Source organism: Periplaneta americana, chromosome 8, assembly GCF_040183065.1.
Source record: "Periplaneta americana isolate PAMFEO1 chromosome 8, P.americana_PAMFEO1_priV1, whole genome shotgun sequence".
NCBI lineage: Eukaryota > Metazoa > Arthropoda > Insecta > Blattodea > Blattidae > Periplaneta > Periplaneta americana.
The window spans coordinates 83,114,516-83,138,306 of NC_091124.1; the positions used below are offsets into that span (position 1 = coordinate 83,114,516).

At 35.0% G+C, this 23,791-nt stretch overlaps 1 protein-coding gene across 6 annotated transcripts in view; it reads right to left on the minus strand.

Moving 5' to 3' along the window:
• Window positions 1-23,791, minus strand: part of LOC138704823 (ATPase family gene 2 protein homolog B-like) — a 463,635-nt gene that overhangs the window by 19,419 nt on the left and 420,425 nt on the right. For 5 of the 6 annotated variants that reach the window (XM_069833108.1, XM_069833109.1, XM_069833111.1 and 2 more), the window contains 4 exons: window positions 19,952-20,144; window positions 17,535-17,746; window positions 4,540-4,731; window positions 340-562 (listed from right to left, as the gene is read on the minus strand). In XM_069833108.1, the coding sequence (XP_069689209.1) occupies window positions 340-562; window positions 4,540-4,731; window positions 17,535-17,746; window positions 19,952-20,144 (820 nt within the window). The remainder of the gene's footprint in view (window positions 1-339; window positions 563-4,539; window positions 4,732-17,534; window positions 17,747-19,951; window positions 20,145-23,791) is intronic. The other variant, XM_069833110.1, reaches the window with a different exon arrangement.

Below are 23,791 nucleotides of genomic sequence, written 5' to 3' on the forward strand. Positions count from 1 at the left end.
AATATAAATGTGTCCTCCTGGAACCATTCATTTACAATTTCCACCAAATAAGATTCATACAAAAAAGAAATAACTTAGTTAGGCATTTACATTCCCCCCAGTTTCTTGAAGTAATTGTAAATATATTGGGGTAACTGTAAATGCTAAATTTTGAATAAAAATATCAATTTTAGATATTCATGGAAACACAGGATAAATACTTAAACTTAGAAAATGTAATACCATGTTATTTATTTCCCTAAATGAATATGAAAGTACAGGAAGACTCTTTATATCATAAAATAAAGAATTAATTTACAATTACCCCACTTGACCCTATATTTTATAAGAAATCTGTACCTTTTGGATGTGGAAGTCCAAACCTCGCAAAGGCCTCTGGATACAACAATGGCCATTCAACAGCAGCACACAATGACTGCTTAATATCCTTCATACCACCAATATCGGAGAGTTTGGAAGGTTGTGTTGTAACTACCCCCAATCCTCCCCTAAGTGAGGATGGTCTTACTCTACCCACAGATGCCTTGAAGTCCAACAGCCATTCTTCTAAATTATTCTTAGCCTGTTAAAAGAAATAAATAATATATATTTACCCTTGTCAATTTAAAATTCTGGTGTGATACAGCATAATCTAAAATTCATCATAATTCGTAATTTTGTCCTGTACTATTGAATATTGCAACTGTTCTATGATTCTACAAAATTTCAGAGTAATTTATTCCATTGTCTAGGTTTTATGTGAACATAAAGAGAGAGTACAAAATTACAGTTCATACAAATCAGGTTTTCAGTTATAGCTCCTTGTGAAACTAATTTGAATAATTTCAAGGGAAAAATAGTTCTGGGGCCGGGTATCAAACCTGGGACCTTTGGCTGAGCGCACCAATGCTCTACCGACTGAGCTGCCCAGGAGCTCTACCAGACCCAGGCTCAATTATTCTCACATAACTCAAGTGGGTTGACGAGACGTCAGAGACCCAGCACTGAGTGCACACCAAGCTCTGTGTGACCAAGCTTTTCAACCGAATAATAGTGCATTTCCCATATTTATTCTGTGTTTAATTTCCTCCTAAGTGCCATTTATAATTGTTACTGTTGCTCCAAGATATTTGAATTTTTCCATCTCTTCAATAGATAAATTTCCAATTTTTATATTCTCATAACATTTAAACAATAACAATATTATGTATTACACAATACATTATTAAAAAACAAGTGCTTGAACTATTTTTAAAATGATAATCATGTAAATTCTTATCCTTTATTTTTTTTATCACTTTCACAATTTGTATTCTTAACTTAGTATGTTTATGTATAGTTTGTTTGTTTGTTTGTTTTTCTTTCTAATTTTTTTTTTTTTAATTTTATGTGTAATTACAGTTAACAGTTTAATCACAGTTGTGATTATTATTATTATTATTATTATTATTATTATTATTATTATTATTATTATTATTATTATTATTATTATTATTATTATTATTATAAGTACAAGTCTCCAGGTATCGATCAAATTCCAGCAGAATTAATACAAGAGGGTGGGAGTGCATTATATAGCGAAATTTATAAACTTGTACTTGCTATTTGGGAAAAGGAAATTGTACCAGAACAATGGAAGGAGTCCATAATTGTACCTATTTTTAAAAAGGGGGACAAAACCAACTGTGGTAACTTTCGAGGAATATCACTTTTGTTGACGTCGTACAAAATTTTGTCCAATATTCTTTTGAGAAGATTAACTCCGTACGTAGATGAAATTATTGGGGATCATCAGTGCGGTTTTCGGCGTAATAGATCGACTATTGATCAGATTTTTTGTATTCGACAGATAATGGAGAAAAAATGGGAGTATAAGGGTACAGTACATCAGTTATTCATAGATTTCAAAAAGGCTTATGACTCGGTTAAGAGGGAAATATTATATGATATTCTTATTGAATTTGGTATTCCCAAGAAACTAGTTCGATTAATTAAAATGTGTCTCAGTGAAACATACAGCAGAGTCCGTATAGGTCAGTTTCTATCTGATGCTTTTCCAATTCACTGCAGGCTAAAGCAGGGAGATGCACTATCACCTTTACTTTTTAACTTCGCTCTAGAATATGCCATTAGGAAAGTTCAGGATAACAGGCAGGGTTTGGAATTGAACGGGTTACATCAGCTTCTTGTCTATGCGGATGACGTGAATATGTTAGGAGAAAATACACAAACGATTAGGGAAAACACGGAAATTTTACTTGAAGCAAGTAGAGTGATCGGTTTGGAAGTAAATCCCGAAAAGACAAAGTATATGATTATGTCTCGTGACCAGAATATTGTACGAAATAGAAATATAAAAATTGGAGATTTATCCTTCGAAGAGGTGGAAAAATTCAAATATCTTGGAGCAACAGTAACAAATATAAATGACACTCGGGAGGAAATTAAACTCAGAATAAATATGGGAAATGCGTGTTATTATTCGGTTGAGAAGCTCTTATCATCCAGTCTGCTGTCGAAAAATCTGAAAGTTAGAATTTATAAAACAGTTATATTACCGGTTCTTCTGTATGGTTGTGAAACTTGGACTCTCACTCTGAGAGAGGAACATAGGTTCAGGGTGTTTGAGAATAAGGTGCTAAGGAAAATATTTGGGGCTAAGCGGGATGAAGTTACAGGAGAATGGAGAAAGTTACACAACACAGAACTGCACGCATTGTATTCTTCACCTGACATAATTAGGAACATAAAATCGAAACGTTTGAGATGGGCAGGGCATGTAGCACGTATGGGCGAATCCAGAAATGCATATAGAGTGTTAGTTGGGAGACCGGAGGAAAAAGACCTTTAGGGAGGCCGAGACGTAGATGGGAGGATAATATTAAAATGGATTTGAGGGAGGTAGGGTATGATGATAGAGACTGGATTAATCTTGCACAGGATAGGGACCGCTGGCGGGCTTATGTGAGGGCGGCAATGAACCTTCGGGTTCCTTAAAAGCCATTTGTAAGTGAGTATTATTATTATTATTATTATTATTATTATTATTATTATTATTATTATTATTATTATTTCTTCTTTCTTCTATCCAGTTTTCATTATTGGTCACATCCAACCTCAAGCATCTTGCTTTTTCGGGTGTGATCCAGTTACAATTGTAGTTATACAACAATTTGTAATATGTATTTGAATATGAGATTGGTAAACAATTTCGAATTTTGAAGAATATTCATATGCGAGTATTACAATAGTATTGTAAAATCTTTGCATGGGCGGATTTTCAGGGGAGGCAAGGGAGGTCGAGCCTCCCCTAATATTTTACCAGAACACAATATGGCAGTAATAATTTCAGCTGAATTAAGATCACAGACAAGTTACAGCAAATGACGAACTTTTTTTTTTTATATTAATTTTATTATTCACTACGACTAAGATGTAAGTTACGTAAAGTCGACCACATCCAGTTGGTGATGCCCGCTCACTATACTGTAGATAGTACAAATAATTCGTACTGAAAAATAACAGATAGCGCTGTAACCTGTATAGTCGACATCTAGCAGCCTGCAGTGTCTATGCGAGAGCGGGAGAGAGGAGTCGGCTAAATTACGCTACTCCCCGGTAACCATGACAACAGCAGTTCAATCAATAAGATAGCTTGTTAGAAGAGTGTTTAAACTTGACTAGAACGCGCGAGGGAAGCCGATTTGGAGACGTCCTACCCAACGGTTTCGGCTGTATTGGGAAGCTCTCTCTCTTTCTCTCTTCTTAGTTTTAGAAAATTGAGTCACGGTTTTTCTCCCTGCGTAAAAGTTTTTATTTACGTTGTTAGATTTTCTCTTGTTTGCGGGTGTTATTGTTGTGTTATTCTTTTGTGTTACGAGATGTATTTACTTATACATTATTTTAAATATATCGAGAGTTTAGAAACAAATGCAGATTTGTCTCTAGCTTCTTCTAGTAACAGTTATTCAGTATGTTGTGACCTATTTGATCGGTTTGCGAAGAAAGAGGAACATCGAGTTAATTTGCTGTAAAATTAGACTATGTAATAGTAATGAGCAAGCCCCAGATTTTTAGGTTCGAATCAATTTCGTTGCAATCTCGTTGCTCTCGAAATATTGCTTTTCTTATTCGTTTTATGTAGCAAAGAGTAACATTCTTAAATTCAGTATGATCTAAAAGACCTAATTCGTAGGTTAGGACTTAGAGTGTCCTAAAGAGAGGCAATCTTTACCAAGCCGTTCTAATATATTAACAGTATGTTGTTTATTTTTATCCTTTTCCCGTAAAATCATATAAATTCCTAAACATAAGATTTAAAATCCTAAAACATAAATTGGAAAACCTAATTTTAATTTCTTAAAATCTATAAATTCTGTGCTTGGTAATGGGGTACGTCACAGGCCGTATATTTTTGTATTCTCATCATTCGCATCTTGGCCTCCTCAACTTTCAAACCCACCATCCGCTACTGAATCTTTGTCAATGTATGTAATTCTTGCTTGCAATAATAAATAAAAAATAAATAGAAAAAATGTTTAACAAAAAAAAAAGCATTACCTTTTTCTTGTGTCTACTGAGAATAACATCTTGACAGAGGAGTGACAGATCAGCTCCCACATAGCCTGGTGTAAAGCACGCCACCTTATGACACATCTCTGCTTTTTCTTCTTCATTTTTAAGTGAAAAAGGTGCCACCAATGCTTGCAGTATGTCTTCCCTCTCAAGTTGTGTAGGAACCGAAATGTGCACCTACAACATTCAATTTTTTTTAAGACAAGAAACATCGAGAAGGAGAAGCAATGATAATGACTTTCAATAAGTTAATTTATTATTATAGTCTTTCCAACATAACTTCTATCCACTTGTAAACAAGAACCATGTGGCCAGCTTCAATGAACCAGTTCATTATTGGAGGTCTTCTGATAGAATGCAACACTAAAAATATGTATTTTAAAATTAAAATGGCATATTCTTACAATTAAAAGAAGTCAAAAGTAAGGTAACTCATACCTTTCAATCAAACCTCAATGAAAGTCACATATTACGCTAGAAATAACTGAAATGTTCTTTTTCATCTTTGCATGTCTTTTAGTAGTTATCCAGTTTTTGTTTGAGTGAATGCAATGAAAAGAATCACATCACACTTATAACTCTGTGCCATGTACCCCAGAAGGTGAGAAGTGGCTGTGGTGGTATTGGTGTATTAGGAATTACTTCTCTAAATAATGTTGCCTGTGAGAGTGCCCTTAAGAGTATTTTTTTTACGGAAAAAATTACAGCATTGGCATTGGAGAAATTTGTACGATTTTCTTCTTTAACTCTCTGAATAGCATGTGCCTAGCACGTAATGTGGACTATGTGTAAAATGTCAACAATGTTTCTGCAGCTTTGTGTGAGTAGACTGTAGTACCAGTGACCAAAACCAAAAAGTTGTTGTTGTTGTTGTTGTTGTTGTTGTTGTTGTAGTTTTCATTTAGCATAGTAATCCTGAAATTATGACTTCAAGTTGCCATATATTACGCTGAACATGCCAGTAATGTTGGAAAGTTATATATTATGCTTCAGCTAATTCCTTACTTTTCATTATATTTCAAAGAAAATTTATGTTATAAGTAATTCGATTCAAATCCCAAACTTTAAAATGATTTCTTCATATAACTTCTGAAAGCCACATATTTTCATGTCTTCAGCTTTAAATAATCTATATATATATTATATATACTAGCCGTACCCGTGCGCTCCGCTGCACCCGTTAGAAATAATTATAAAGTAATTACATAATTAAAATAGGACATTTGATCCAGGGAACATTCGTGTTTGATAGAAGGATAAATCGTTTAATATGTTACTTAATTTAAATTGCATCCAAATAATTAAAATGCGATCATTTTGGTCCAGAGACACTCATTTGGTGCAATGACAATTCCTTTAATATGTTTCTTAATTTTTATTAAATGCAACCATAGTTTAATGAAGATTGGCATCATTTAGATTTAATGTGTATATTTTATTTCACTTGTTATAGGTTTCCATTGAATTATGGTAATAACTTAATTTTAACCCTTGTTTTCTACGTATTCAGTAAATGGCATTTGGCCCACTATGGTTCTGAACCCGTCAAATAACTTAAATTATATTACATAATATTACATATTATATTATATTATATTATATTATATTATATCAGAAGTTACTGTAATAATATTATAGCATTATGTCCATCTAGAGAAACTACACTTTCCAATGGTGAAATAATAATTAATTATACAAATCGGTTAATTTAGCTTCCAATATTACTTCATACAAACACAGAAACATTCTCTGTAGGCTATCTTTCATAGCTTTCGATTGTTGCTGTCCAAGACCCCTTATAGACGAAGTCATTTGTTTTTTAATTCATTACACGGCCTTAGATGGCAGTTATTTTAATTTTAAAACTCATTTATCTCATTAAATATCAGTCCTATCAAAATTTTTCAAGGAATAAAACTTATCGCAAATTATTTTTAAAGAAACTTTTGTTATGTAACATTTTTCACAAAAATCAATAATAAGCGAGATATTTCGATTTATTTAATTCAGGGCCCCTTATAACCCCCTTTTAAATAATGTATTTCGAATGCCATATAGCCTAAAATCTAAGTTACAACGAACTTAATTTATATTCCAATTTTCATCGAAATCCGTTCAGCCATTATCGCGTGAAAAGGTAACAAACACACAGACAGACATACAAACAAAAATTTCAAAAAAGCTATTTTCGGTTTCAGGGTGGTTAATTATATATGTTAGGACCAATTATTTTTGGAAAATCGAAAATTACCAGAAAAATTTCGGCTACAGATTTATTATTAGTATAGATAATTTGAACTGGTAATGAAAATTACAGGATAACGACTGAATGGATTTGAATGAATGACCTGTCATTTTGAAGCTTGGCATCCAAGAATTTTCAGAAAAATAGTAACTTTCAGTGAAGTGTTAGTTTTCCTACATAATTTTCCTATTTTCCAAAATCCATCTTTCGTCAGTTTTGAGAACTAATTGCATTTCAGAATAAAACAAAACACACACTACAATAAACAATAGGCTATTACATGAAGGCCATGACCTGCAAGATTGCTGAAATATTTAGAGTTCAAATTCAATTCGTTATTAAAAATTTCAAGACACTAAAAATAATTTAAAGGTCTGATTCTGCGGTGTGTAATTTTCTGAGTACAGCTGTGTATTGGATATTAAAATCTACAAAACTTGAGGTAGTTTGATGACATTATTACCATTAGAAATGAAATATTATTACAGTTAATGCCATGATGTGACTATTTTTCATTAATTATACATATTAATGCTATATTGATGATATGATAGGAAAGTGAAACGTTTTGGGGTTATATAAGTAGATGTAGAGAATATCTTAAATTAGAGCTCCATTTCTATAATTTACTGAGTGGCGGCTATTTGTGTGTGTGTGTGTGTGTGTGTGCGCGCGCGTGCGTGTGTGTGTGTGTATAACTACAAAACGTTCGTAAGATAATAATATTGTTATTAAAAATAAAATATTTTTATATTTATTAATCAAGTGGGGTTGAGTCTTTTTCATATATTTAATACCAACACCCGCAACAAGAATTTGCAATATTCATTTATTGGAAACGAGAACAGGACACCCCCAAAACCAGCATACCGTTTCAGTATTTTTTCAAAAGATTGCAAGAAAAAGGCCGCCTCGTCTCAACTAGCTTCGGAAAGATACGAAAGAGACACAAAAAGAAGAAGAAAAAGTGAAAATTTGAGTATTATGAAAGGTGAATGCTCAACAAGTGTTATTTCGAGAAACAAAGTAACCATACAGGCAGAAGTAAATAAAACCATTCTTAGTGATTTTGTTTTTCCTTTCACAATTGAATAGTGTGATTTGTCTACTCATGCGTCTGTTCCACTGCATACCGAACTGAAGTCACATAAATGTTATGACAAGAGTTCAGGAACAAATGAATGTTTAATGAAATGCAAGGTTTCCAAGATTATTCTTCAATAAGAGATGAGACAGAACTACGAGACGTACCGGGAGTGACATTTGTGGTTTTCAATCTGTTGTTAAAATTGCTGCCAATTGAAACACAATCATACAATAAGATTAGTAAAGAAAATTGTCTCCTTATATTATTTTTGATTAAAATGAAAACTGGATTGTCGTATTCTGCTATGAGGGTGATGTTCAGAGTTCATCATACAACTATATACAATGTACTTTTACCACCACTTCAATGTTGTTGACATCCACAATGGCTAATTTTATGTACTGGTCTAGCAGAGAAAGTATTAAGGAAACAATGCCTGCAATATTCAAAAGAAAGTACCCAAAATGCAGAGTGACAATTGATTGTATTGAAGTTAAAGTGGAACAATCACTCAACGTGGATCAAAAATGGTGGCCTTCAAATCTATATGATACGGTGGAAGATCGAGTGACACATTCATAACAACTGATTGCGGATTATTGACTCTATTAGAAGGTGGTGATGAAGTCAGGTTTGACCCAGAATAAAAACAAATCTCTCCGATAAAGGGGTCATTGTTGTTACTCCACCGTATCTGCATGATGGCAAATTAACAGCTGAAGAAGTCGAAACTATTTAGTGTTCGAATTCATGTCGAAAGATGCATTCAGCGAATTAAAATATAAAGGACATTTTACACAAACTATCAATTGAACTACTTCCATATGTTGATGTTGTTTAGTCAACTGTCCGAAGACAAGTCTGAACCTCACAAGTGATACTAACAAGGCACCACTTATGAGGCAACTAGGCCAGGAGATCATGGGGTAGGGTGGCCAGTTCCTTTCCCTCTCCATTGCATACATAGCTACATATTACACTAATCAGACTTCATATGCATACAAACAATTGCTCTTCCTCTGACACATTGTAAAGTGAGAAAATTGAGATGTACTGCCTGATAATATGTACATATCAGCTAGAACCTCAATAAGAGATAGTATGTTGATGATATTGTTCATGTGTGTTGTGTTTTAACGAATTTCCAGTCGCCCATTATTCAGGAAGTGTAATTAACACTACTTTTAGGATTAAATCACATTAAAATACATAATTTATAGAAACATTATACACATATAAATATTACACACGTCATGACATCAATTAATATAAGTATATCAATGTTTTCGTAATATGACTGTTCCCCCTCATTCAAAGGTCTGTTTTTATTTTTATTATTTTTTTTTATTTTATTGGGTTATTTTACGACGCTGTATCAACATCTAGGTTATTTAGCGTCTGAATGAGATGAAGGTGATAATGCCGGTGAAATGAGTCCGGGGTCCAACACCGAAAGTTACCCAGCATTTGCTCGTATTGGGTTGAGGGAAAACCCCGGAAAAAACCTCAACCAGATAACTTGCCCCGACCGGGATTGGAACCACCTGGTTTCGTGGCCAGACGCACTGACCGTTACTCCACAGGTATGGACTCAACGGTCTGAAATATATTTAAATTCCAAACTACTACACTGATATTTAAGGAACTCTGTAGTTACATTTTACACTCCTCTAGCAGTACTGAACTTTCCACTGTGTGTATTAATAATTAAATACATATTTACGGTCACATTACACTTCAGGTCTGTTTTCTGCTTTCAGTATTCTACGTAAAGAACATGGAATATTAAGTTGTCTAATTTTAGAAGAGAAGCCGGCACGACGAATCTTAGTTCTTTTTTCGGGAATAGGTCATTAATTCTCCTTCCCTTAGAATGTTTTTCTTTTCCTACTGGACCTGTCTAATTTGTTCATTATTAACGTAATAAAGAAGCACGGCTACATGTTTACATGAACTTCCAAGTCCTGCTGGGCAAGAGTAAGTGTTATTAATAATATTTATTCCACCATCAATATATAAAAAGGTCGATTACAGAAAAAATCACGAATAAGAAAGTAATAATAATAATAATAATAATAATAATAATAAATCATAAAGTATTGCAGTATAAACTTCGGGGGACATGCACTTACTTCAAGAGATACTTGGTAAGGTGGATGAATAACAGACATTTGCTGGACTTCTGCTTTTAATAAAGAAAAATTACTTCTCTTCATTTCTTTCTCATTACTCACATGTCCATTAATAAAAAGATTGTTTCCTTTCATTAGTTCTGAACAGAAGAAAATATCAAATAATAGACATTAATATATATGGTTCATATGCGGAGACTAAGAGAAAGGCAGAAAATAGGAAAGACTAAAGAATGCTGGGTTTGCAGTGGAAGACGTGCCCTTGGGCAGAACACTGTGAATGAATGAATCCCTTCTTACTAATATTACAACTTTTTAATCGACAGAAAGCCGCATGTAATTTCTATATCATACATGACTAGTGAATGAATGCCATCCTGTAGTTAATTAGGAACTGAGACACTACGCGGCGCCACCAGTACGATTTCCAGACCTGTGCATGGTGCCTATAACTTAGTGTTATATTATGCCTTTTTTTTAAAACTTTGTCTTTCCTATATTTTTTGCCTTTTTAAACTTACAATGCCTGTTCTCATGTTTTTAATTGTCATTTTGCCTAGCTATTTTAAGTATTGTAAATGTCTGAACATCTGGGCTCTAATCATTATCATTATCATCACAATCATCATCATCATCATCATCATCATCATCATACAAACCTAGGTCATGTCATTCATAGTTAGTAGTAAACATAATCATCATTGGATTGGAACAAACTGATGGACATCCTGAAGAAAATAAGTGTGGATGAAAAGACAGGAGGCTGTTCAGTAACCTATATGTGAAACGAGTCAAAGTCAGGATAGGAGAAGAAATGCCTGAAGGAAGTGAAATAGAGAGAGGAGTACGACAAGGATGCCCTTTATCATTTACCCTGTTCAACATCTACTTGGAGGATTTGGTGAAGAACTGTTTTCAGAACATGGAAGGGGTAAAAGTAGGAGGAAGAAGAATAAAGTGCATAAGATTTGCTGATAATATGGCACTGTTAGCAGAAGAGGAGATGATACTAAGGGATATGCTACTGGAGCTAAATAACAGCTGTGAGTGGTATGGAATGAAAATAAATGCAAACAAGACGAAGATCACGGTTGTTGCAAGAAAAATAAAGAAGGTAAACTTGCGAATTCTAAATGAGACAGTAGAGCAAGTGAACAGCTTCAAATACTTGGGATGTACTATAAGCAGTACCATGAGCTGCAGTCAGGAATCAAAAGAAGGACAGCAATGGCAAAGGAAGCTTATAATAGAAAAAGGAGCATCTTCTGTGGACCTCTGGAAAAAGAACTAAGGAAGAGACTAGTGAAGTTCTTTGTATGGAGCGTGGCATTGTATGGGGAAGAAACATGGATATTATGACGAAATGAAGAGAAATGACTAGAAACATTTTAAATGTGGATATGGAGAAGAATGGAAAGTGTGAAGTGGACAGACAGAATAAGAAAAGAAGTTGTGTTGGAAAGAGTGGGTGAAGAAAGAATGATGCTAAAACTGGGCAGAAAGAGAAAAAAGGAATTGGTCGAGTCACTGGCTCAGAAGAAACTGCCTACTGAAGGATGCACTGGAAGGAATGGTGAACGGAAGAAGAGTTTGGGGCAGAAGAAGATATCGGATGATAGACATTAAGGCCGGGAATACACGGGCGTGCTGCGGCAGTAATGCAACAAGGTTCGAACAGAATTCGAGGCCTCGTTCGCTCGTTTGTACGCAATTTCAAGCACGCACTGTGGCCAGAATGCACACACCTCAAATGCCGTGCAGCGATCCGTTTCTTGTCGGTTTTTCTCGCGAACACAAAGGGATTCGTTGCTGCAGTGTGGACGGGTTCATTGTCGTTTGTCTCATGAAGCGCGCACACCCCAAGCAAGGAGTGGTCTGAAGTAGACTGGATCTCATAAATTATGCCCTGTCTTTTGGAAACCTGGTGATATTGACTATTACTTATAATAAAAACAACAGAACATGCCAGTGAATACGCAAGATGAGACAGGGCTCCAAAACGAGCGAAAAAGCAGGATGACAGTGCAGAATTACTGACAGACGCTGTTGGAATTATGGAAGCTGCTGCAGGGACGTTAATTTTTTTAATTAGTTATTTTACGACGTTCAATCAACTACTAGGTTAGGTTCCATTTAGTGTCGATGAAATTTGTGATAGCGAATTGGCAATTAACGAGATGAGGCCGAGGATTCGCCATAGATTACTTGACATTCGTCTTACGATTGAGGAAAACCTCAGAAAAACACAATTAGGTAATCAGCCCAAGCGGGAATCGAACCCATGCTTGAGCGCAATTCCGGACCAGCAGGCAAACGCGCTACCACCTGAACCACGCCGATGGCTTCTGGGAGGTTAAAGATCACTGTTGAACACTGTGAAGTCAAATCATTTTGTACTTTCTTTTATCGAAAATAATAGCATATCATGCGACTACTAGGAAAGGGATTCAACAAGCTATTTATGACATTCAGGTGAAAGCAAAACGAAACTTCTTTGAAATACCAACTTACTATGGACAAGAACGTTTTCATTCATCTGCACCTTCATTTGATGTCTTATTCCCAAATGGGTTACCCTAGACAACCTACTCAATCAATTACTCCCTCAACTTACTATGCTTCAGCTCCCGAACCACCGCAACATCCTCCAACTCAAGTCTTCTCAAGCCGACTTTAATGACAAAATCTCCAATCCCATTCTTACTACATTACACCCTGTCACTTTCGGATTTAAATCAAACTCCCTTGGCTCTCTCCAACATCATCCAGTCAAAACTCCGTCCCCAAAATGTTAATCACATAGGTTACTCCGATAGTCAAAACCAGCATGTTTAATGTCTTCTGTTTTTTCTTATTATTTTTAATGAATTGAAAAACAATTTTTGTAGTATTTGTTGTATATATTTTGCATTCCTATGTTTTATTTTAAAATCATTTTCTTTGGCTGATTTAAAATACTCGTTTTGACTATACTTAAATTAAAAACATCATTTGGCAAAGACGGCCTGAGTAGCATAGTTGGTATAGCACTGACCTTCTATGCTCAAGTTGCGGGTTCGATCCTGGCCCAGGTCGATGACATTTAAGTGTGTTTAAATGAGACAGACTCATATCAGTAGATTTACTAGCATGTAAAATAACTCTTGTGGGACAGAATTCTGGCACACCAGCGATGCAGATATGACCTCGGCAGTTTGTGAATGTCGTTAAATAAACCACTATTTCTTTTTATTTGGCAATCAAATTTTGATTACTCGAAAAAGAAAATGTTTGTAGTTTTATTGTACGTTACGTGTTTATTACAATGCGACTTCGAAATATTATTGATTTTTCTTTGTGTGATATTTAGAATTTTTTAACTGTAATTCTCTCAATGCCTCATTATTTGTATTGCAATTAAAATATCCCCATTAAAGAAGCACATTATGTTGGTACTATGATTTAACTCATCTTGACATTTTTCTTTAATGCGCTGACAATTGTTGGGCAAACTTCTGGAATTATTTCTCCGATAATCTGTTTTGAAATTCGCAAAAGGTATTGAAAGCTTGTAAACAAATCCCCTGTCACCAAGAATCGTGAAGTCAGTGCGAACCTGGAATATTAACATATACAATCAACCAAAAATACTGTTTTACATGCTTTGTTAATTACACAACAACATTCTTCAAAGGATGAATTGAGTTTAGTACAATAAATAGGCCTACTGTCCTATCTTGACTTCAGATTGGTCCTCGCACATTGGTGGCTGATTTTTTAGTTTGGCCCAATTTTTATCAATAATTCTCCAGAATTGGTGGAAATCAGCCGAGTAGTCCTAAGGTTTTTATACTGGCCGCTTATTGAAAGATTATTGCATTTAACAAATTACTCCCTAGCAGCTTCTTGTACAGTCTGTAGGTCTACATTTCTTTCTGTTGAAAATGTATCCTATTACCACTAAAGCGCAAATATCAGTTAACAAAGCTTCCTCGTTTTCCATGGTCGTGCATTGTGCTAGATGGAATGGGACTAGAAAGGTGTTTGAGGCTTCCGCGCTGCTCAGATGGTTCGTATCGTGCGCACAGCTTGTTCCAGAGTGTACAATTTCCTTTGCGCATTACATATAATGCCGCGTTACTGCCGCAGCGCGTCTGTGTATTCCCGGCCTAAGGTATGTGGATCATATGCAGAGACTAAGAGGAAGGCAGAAAACAGGAAAAATTGGAGAATGCTGGGTTTGCAAAGACCTGCCCATGGGCAGAACACTTATGTGTATAATCATCATCATCGTCGTCGTTATTGTGATCCTTCAATCACATCACCTTAAACTTAAATTCTAAGATGTAATGAAAGGTGAAAAGTATGCATATGCATAAACACACAGAAGTAGAAACATAACATATGAAACAAAAACTTGGAACATGAAATGAAAAACAATTAAAAATTTGATGACAACAAAAATTAAGTTTTGGAGAGAAATGCCAATGACATTCAGGCAAAGCAGAATTAGAAATGAGATTTACTTACTTACTTACTTACTTACAAATGGCTTTTAAGGAACCCGAAGGTTCATTGCCGCCCTCATATAAGCCCGCCAGCGGTCCCTATCCTGTGCAAGATTAATCCAGTCTCTATCATCATACCCCACCTCCCTCAAATCCATTTTAATATTATCCTCCCATCTACGTCTCGGCCTCCCTAAAGGTCTTTTTCCCTCCGGTCTCCCAACTAACACTCTATATGCATTTCTGGATTCGCCCATACGTGCTACATGCCCTGCCCATCTCAAACGTCTGGATTTAATGTTCCTAATTATGTCAGGTGAAGAATACAATGCGTGCAGTTCTGTGTTGTGTAACTTTCTCCATTCTCCTGTAACTTCATCCCGCTTAGCCCCAAATATTTTCCTTAGCACCTTATTCTCAAACACCCTGAACCTATGTTCCTCTCTCAGAGTGAGAGTCCAAGTTTCACAACCATACAGAAGAACCGGTAATATAACTGTTTTATAAATTCTAACTTTCAGATTTTTGGACAGCAGACTGGATGATAAGAGCTTCTCAACCGAATAATAACACGCATTTCCCATATTTATTCTCCGTTTAATTTCCTCCCGAGTGTCATTTATATTTGTTACTGTTGCTCCAAGATATTTGAATTTTTCCACCTCTTCGAAGGATAAATCTCCAATTTTTATATTTCCATTTCGTACAATATTCTGGTCACGAGACATAATCATATACTTTGTCTTTTCGGGATTTACTTCCAAACCGATTGCTCTACTTGCTTCAAGTAAAATTTCCGTGTTTTCCCTAATCGTTTGTGTATTTTCTCCTAACATATTCACGTCATCCGCATAGACAAGAAGCTGATGTAACCCGTTCAATTCCAAACCCTGCCTGTTATCCTGAACTTTCCTATAGTAAGAAACGAATTTTTATGTACCGGTATTAGTAAAAAACGAATTTTTATGTACCGATACTAAAAGTTAAAAATGTCACCGAGTATACTTGAGTAGATAATGATGTTGGTTAGAACTGTTCTGAGGCATTGCTCACAACACTACGAAATCTAATAGGGGACAGCTGGGTCACAAAGACTGGAGAATGAATCTAGTGAAGAGCGCTTGCTATTTGTAAATGATAGTTGGGATTATACTGCAGCCACCTCAAGTCAGTAGAAACTGTAGTCAATAGTATGGAATGGCGTGAACTTCGTCAATTAAACAGAGAACACGGAGTTTCATCATTTGCTACAATTGATTATCGCTTTCAAACACGGCAGCTCTATTTATATCAAAGTGAGGGTACTGCTTGCTCATTTATAACTATAGCTAGTTTTTAGTACCCAAAAATGCATTCCTTTGTTATTAGAGGTCAAAATGAAAGTTGTTGTTGTTGTTTTCTAATGCCAGGCATTTGACAATGAAGTCATTTGACCTCTTGCACTCCAATATTTTTCAAAGATATTATCATGACCAGCCACTGAAGCAAAGATTTTGATGTGTTCCGAATCCATTTCTTGGTTTGAGTTGCACAATGGGCAGTTAGGGGACTGATATATTCCAATTCTATGCAGGTGTTTGGCCAAACAATCATGGCCTATTGCCAATCTAAATGCAGCTACAGACGATTTTCGTGGTAAATCGGGAATTAACTGTGGATTTTGATGCAGAGAGTTCCATTTTTTCCCTTGGGATTGTGTTATCAAATTTTGTTTGTTGAAGTCTAAGTATGTTGATTTAATAAATCTTTTCACAGAGTAATATGTAGATTTAGTAACAGGTCTGTAAGTAGCAGTGCTGCCCTTCTTTGCTAAAGCATCCACATTCTCGTTTCCCAGGATTCCACAATGGGATGGTATCCATTGGAATACAATTCTTTTATTGAGTGATATTAATTGAGAGAGCATTTTAGTTATTTCTGCTGTTTGAGATGAAGGTGTGTGTTTAGAGACGATTGATAGAATAGCTGCTTTGGAGTCTGACAATATAACTGCATTCCTAAATTTATTGATGTGGCATAGAAGATTCCTGAGACATTCACTTATTGCAATGATTTCGCCATCAAAATTTGTTGTTCATATCCAAGAGATCTATAACGTGAGAAAAGACAGCACGTAACACCTGCACTGGCACCTTGTTCTCTGGAGATCAAGGATCAGTCGGTGTATAAATGAAGCCAGTTTTGTGGAGGGTACCTAATATTAATTGTCTCTAAAGACAATTGTTTCAGTATTTCAGTGTTTACTTCTTATTTCAGTATTTCTTCTGTTAAATTTAGATTATATTCTATATTTAATAGAGTTAAAGGGTTAGGTTTAATTTGTAAGTTTTCTTTTAAATTTGGGATATTGATTTTCTGTTTTAATTCTTGAACAATGGATATGAAACTGTTTTGACTTTTCAATCTACAGAGAGGACTGTATGAATGCCAATTGTTTCCTGGTAATCTGATAAGTTTTTCATATTGAACCAGTGCTTTTTCTTCTATTGTCATTTTGATGCTGTTAATATTAGTGAGGAATCTCATAGAATCTATTGGAGTTGTTTTGATTCCACCAGTAATGAGCCTGAGAGCTTGGTTTTGAACATATTCTATGTCGTTTATGAAAGGTGAAGTAATTAAAATTTCTTCGCAGTATGTCAGCATTGGCTGTATAAACAAAGTACAAATCTTAATAAATTATTATAGTCAGCAAAATGTGAACATATGAGATTAGAATTAGGCTTTTGGGTAATCCAGGACACAGTGAATTACCCAAAAGCCTAATTCTAATATGAACATGTTTAAAAAATTTTTATAAAGAGAATGTAAAGGAGAGATTACGAATGGATGCCACCTTTAAGAATGAAGAAGGAAACACTATGAACTACATGGATGCAAATGATAGGAAATACAAAGAATGGTAGTAGAACAGAATGGCAATGGGTCAATAGATATGTGCATTTTTTCTGAACTCTTGGTTACAGCTGAATTAATGATCTGAGTTTAGACATGCAATAAATTTAATATATTCGTAGCACACCTAATACCTCTGTTTCCAGGCGACCTGGTCTGCGTATTTTTGGGTCTAGAGCATTCGGTCTGTTGGTAGTGGCAATCACAATCAATCCTTTGACTCGATCTATATGTTCTAGAAGTGTGAGCAGTTGTGTTGAAGCTCGTGCTTGGTATGGAGTCAATCCTCCTCCACTCCTTCTTGGACAAAGACTATCTACTTCATCCAACAACAAAATACACACACCTATAGGAAAAAACAGAAAAATGCTGCATTATAATTGTTTTCATCTCTGCATATGAATCATATTCCACAGATTGATAGAGTACACATAGAGGCAGGTCAGTCTTAAGTACCTGAATTCCTGTATACTTAACACTGTTTCTCTAGACCAGCGGCATACTGCATCAGAAGACCCATCTCAGATGAATGGACCATCCAATGTGGTGGTGTTTAATTCTGTGCATGTGTAAAATCTGCTGTTTGCTTACTGAACCTGATTTACTTTATGTCGAGTGTAGGTTATATTCAGTGGTATAATTCTTACATTGTTATTGTTGTTGTTTTCTGATGCCAGGCATTTGACAATAAAGTCATTTGACCTCTTGCACTCCAATATTTGTGAAAATGGCAAGTTGTAGCCGATTTAAGTGAACACCATATTTTAACGTTTTGGTGGCTACTTCATTCACACACAACCCCCAGAAATGTCTGGAGGACCACACCTGCTGTTGGTTGACGGGTCCATTGGACCTAGCTGGGAGATCTTGTTGATCACCAGCTTCCCCTCCTTAAGTCACTGGAGGACGATTTTAGTGCCATAGCAGGTCAGCACTAGGAACAGAAAAGTAGAAAGAGGAGGAAGGAAAGTGAAATGAACCCCTAGGCCTCGAATGCTCTAATGCCATCGGGGTCGAAGAAAGTAAGAGTTCAGTCAGAGGACTGAATAGGAAAGGGTAAAGAGGGAATTAGGTATTGAAAAGAGGAAAATTATACCAAATTCAGTCATTAACTCATCAAGCTGACCAGTGCTAATTGATGAGTAGCCCCTCCCTTTAGTTCAGCTCGTAAAATTATGCTTACTAACAGCTGTACCACGGGAAGGTAGGGATGGGACATAGGGTATTTGTCCAGGTTGGTTCCTTAAAGCCTTCAATGAGAAGGATTAATGGCTCTCCCCTCCCTGTATCCGACAGATACCCTTTTGCAGATAATTCTTACATTGTATTTACGAGTATTTTTCAAGTGAATTTAAAATCTCTCTTTCGGTGATATGCATTTTACTAAGTTCGTATTGCTTTTCTGAATACTGTCTCTCACAATCTCCAAGTTGTAATCAAAACTTTCGACACTGAACTTTGTAAACTTTCGAAATTTGTTCGAATCTTGTCGCAGTTCATTGATAGGTTCAAGTACATTTTTCTTTTTTGATTCAGAGGATGAACCTAACAACTTCTATTCACGTGATTTTTTTTCTAAGCACATGAAATAACAGCTTACTGCAGCGATTTCATCACTAATGTCACGTCACAGTTGAGAGTTGCAGTATGTGGAAAAACTAACTAGCCTACGTACTATACATCATGGTGAAAATTCTGTTGCGACTGTCTAAGACAGAATTGTTCCATTCAAGAGAGGATGTCTGATGCTGTATGCTACAGGCCTTATTATTATTAATGTTATTTAACAATATTGAAGGCGTGAATGATTTAGCTAATGTTGTTTCTATGTGTTACAAATTTGGTAACAAATTAATGATGAAAAAGTTTGGTCTCTCTCTCTCAAATCATTCAAGGACACTAACTCGGCTCCAAGAAAACATCAGGAATGAAGTTAACAACACCGACAACCATACACTTCAGCATATGTCACAAAATATAGTACAATGGGTGCAATTCTGTTTGAATGCAGGTGGAGGACACTTCCAATGGAGGGACATATGGATTCTCCCACAACAAAATTGCTGTATAATTCAGCAATGAATTCACAGGTTCGCTGTTTTTGTTCGGAAGTTAAACTGATTAAAACAGTAAAGGTTTATATAGATCACCCATGTATATGGACCCTTCACTTTCCTTTCAAATAAAGCAATCTTAGGAATTTGTATCACTTTTTACTGGGTGTTTAGAAAAACAGCAAATTTTCCATTAAGACTTCGAAAATATATAAAGGTTGCACTTTCAGACAGGAAACTATTGAATGTCGCATTCTAGGTGCTATAAAGAGGTTCTTTGTTCTGCAGCCAATAGGAAGAGCTTCAGACATGTGCATTTGTTGACATGTGGAGTTTTCTTCAACGGAATGTGGATTACATCATTGCTGCAGGAAGCTATGAGAAATTATAGCATGTATGACATAAGGAAATTTCTGAGCAAAATTCATTCAATAATCACATATCTGAGTATTTAAATGATCCATTAAATATAATAGTAACTTTACACTTTTACTTACTATCTATGCCAAGACTTTCTTCTGCTAGGTCAGATGCTTCTTGGAAAATATTTAACAACCAAGCTTCAGTGTCTCCAGGTTTTGGTTGAAAAGCTTCTGGACCTAGCACTGAAACTAACACTGCTCCACAATTTGCAGCCAAGTTGCGAACTAAAGTTGTCTTGCCACATCCTGAAGGACCAACAAGCAGCACCTAATAAAAGGAAAGAGACTGAATTACTATTACACTTTTCAGAGCAGATGAAGAGAGAGTGTAATATATCAAATTATTTATAATTAGAGGAAGCCATTCATGTTTTCCTTTTTTCTGGCAGCAACAAACAAAAAAATAGAAATAAATAAATATACGAAGTATAAGGAATGAGAAAATATTGTGTCAAAAAATCCACTTCGAGGTTTTCACATGGAAATAGGCTACATGCTTCCAGCATTTCTGATATTGAAAAAATGGTTTTGGGCATGTTGTTTATGTGTGTGCAGTGATTTCTCCTAAACACTGGATAGATTTTGAGTTAATTTATATGGAAATAGTGAACATTAAATATAATAAATGTTAGTAAAAAGCGAGTGTTGCAAGAATGACACATGCTTTCTCACTTTTCATATTACGTGATTCATAGCAATTCAGCTTCCTTATAATGTGAATATTACTGTTTATAATAATTTTCTTGAACTATTGCCAAAAAGACACATAATTTCTCTCACCATCGTGCTAGAGTGCTGGGCTTATAATCCAGGGGGCCCAGGTTCAAATTCCAGTCAATTCAGCTTGAATTTATAACTTGTATTAGGCAAGCCAATAAGTCCAGAAAACACAGGGGTTTTCTGCACATTCTCAGGTTCTCATGTGACATGTTAACAATTATTTTACAGCATCATCATAATCATCATCATCATCATCATCATCATCATGAGTGCAATGTAGACCCACAGCCTGCAGTGCACTCTGGATAATCTCTGATGAACTAAGTGGTCTACATTTTTCAGCACTAGTGACATCTATGAGCCAGGTTTATATCAGGATAAATAATAGCAAGTTAAAGACCCTACCATTGCGGGGGGAAAAAATTATCCCTTTAGGAAATAGTCTGAAGTTTGTGTGTACTTTATCTCGCCAAAAAATTGTAATCTTGTAAAATCTTGACTTGTTACACATCTTTAATCTTCAATGCTAATGTAAGATCTATGGACTACAATAAATGAAATGAAAAGAAACTAATGTGTCGCATGGTAACATTTAAAAAAAAAATGTTTGAACTTCTACAGTATTACGCTTAACTGGCAGCAATGCATCAATTGAAAGAGTGTTTTCCTCCATAAATTAGCTACATTACACATAGCCTAGTTTGAAGAGAAATATCGAGTTAATGTGAAAACAATATGTCATGTTAACAGTAAAAAATACTGACTTTTCATGTACAGATATGGAAATAAAATTTGGAGCTCCCTTATTGTATAAGTTTTGCTTACAACACACTGTGCATGTGCAGTAAACAAGATCCCCTGTATATATGCTACTTGTGGACAGTCATGCGAAATTGTTGCCTACATATAGTGGACTCCCATCAAGACTTGCTCCAAATTTTAATTCCATACCTGTACAATATTTACTGAACAACTTGCATCAAATTCTGGAACACTGAAGATGATACTTTTTAAAATAAATACATGCTATACCAATTGCAATAACATACTTTTCAAAATAATGAAGGTTCTGTCAAAGTGTTATAAAATTATGTGTTATTTTAGATTCAATGTTTATAGTCACATATGGATATTATGTGTGTATGTAGGGGATGATTTTTCAAAGCTCTTTTTCCTCTGTATATGCCAGTACTGGTATTATAGAATAATAATAGAAAAAAAAAACTCTGTGGTGTATTATATGTAGTTAACATTTTAACAGTAACTATTTCACATTTCCATCATTGACTTTTGAATAGCTGTTCCCGAAAGTTTGAAGAAATATATGTAGGATCATTCCATGAAAATGCGACATTTTCACGAAAAATAAAATTCTCACGAATCTCTGCTTGTTATATGTCATTTTTTTCGTTATGATCCGAATTTTTGTAATCTGACACACTGATTGTGTAACAACATGTATGTGGGAGAAAAAGCACAAAGAAGTCTGTGGTTCAAGAGCGCAAAAGTATCTATTAGAAATCACATATTTGAATGCACATTTAAGGCAAATAAATCATTACTTCTGTAGTTAAATTAAATTAATAATGAAGTGCTGACCTTTGTTAATAATTGTAATGCATAGAAACCGCAATACAATGATTATTTCGTGCTTGATTACAATTATTACAAAGAAAAGTTGAGAGTTCGTGTGTCACGCTCAAATGGACATTTGTTTATATTTCTTCAAAACCATTTCATTTTTTAATGTTTCATAAATGTAAATGTGAGACACATCACATAACAATCAACTTCTTATGTGGACAACATTTTGATTTATGTATAAATTCTACAAGAAAAACACGTGACTGTGACATACAAACAGAAATGTTATGTTCGTGTGTCACTAGTTTATCCTAAAATCCAGTTACAATTTTTGTTGTTATTGGAAGTCTTTACGCTTAAACATAATTAGTAGTGGAATTTCAAATACTTATTGTTTATTTATTGTGTGTGTATGTGTATGTGTGTGTGTGTGTGTGTGTGTGTGCACACGCACCTGTGTGTTTTTTTTTTTTCAATTTACAGTAGTGGCAAAAAAAATGGACCGACCCTTGTAGCTGATTTCAGAGCCTTGTTCACTCCAGAGCACGATAGACTGGTAACTAAGACTTTCGTGGTTCGAATCCTGCCTGGGAAGGAAACTTTTTTTTGTTCCTTATTTAAATTTATTCCCACTACTTTTCGATTGCAGTGATATTTTACTACTTAATTAACTTATTATTCCCAGAACATGAATTTTACCAATCGAAAAGTATTGGGAATAAATTTGAATAAGGAACAAAAAAAAAAAAAAGAAGTTTCCTTCCCAGACAGGATTCGAACCACGAAAGTCTTAGTTACCAGTCTATCGTGCTCTAGAGTGAACAAGGCTCTGAAATCAGCTACAAGGATCGGTCCGGTTTTTTTTTGCCACTACTGTACATATACTGTAGGTTAAATACTCGTGAAAATATGTGTTCCATAACTGTTGTAAGGGGGAACTAGCCATGCTACCCCATTATCTCCTAGCCTTGTGGCCTCATAAGTGGTGCCTTCTTGGTATCACTTGTGAGGTTCACACCTGTCTTTGGACAGTTGGCTAAACAACAATTGTTGTAAAAATATAGTGTGTAGACCTAAAATTAGCATTAAACATTTAATTTATGCCTAAAGTTCGTATAAAATATTTGTTATTTTTTTAATTCCTTCAATTAAAAACTTACAAAAATTGGTTTACTGTATGTTAATTTAGTTAATATAAAAACAAGCTTATACAGTACATTTTTATGATAAGTAGGCAACCACCACACTTGGCCTATGTATAAATAAATTAGTGTAATTATTTGCATATTAAGTAAATGGTAATAAATTTCTGATATTAATTTAAAATGGTTTTATTTAATGACATTATTTAAGTTTTACCCTAGGTATCATTTAGCAATTCTAAAAGATTAAAAGATAGGCCTTTTAAATCTGTATTAGTTGTTTTACTGATATAAATATTTATACACTTTGAATATTTTTTATAGTATTTTCAATAATTTAAGTTGGGCTGATTACTTGGTTGGTTTTTTCCGAGGTTTTCGCCAACCGTAAGGCGAATGTCAGGTAATCTATGGTGAATCATCAGCCTCATCTCGCCAAATACCCATTCGCTATCACCAATTCCATTGA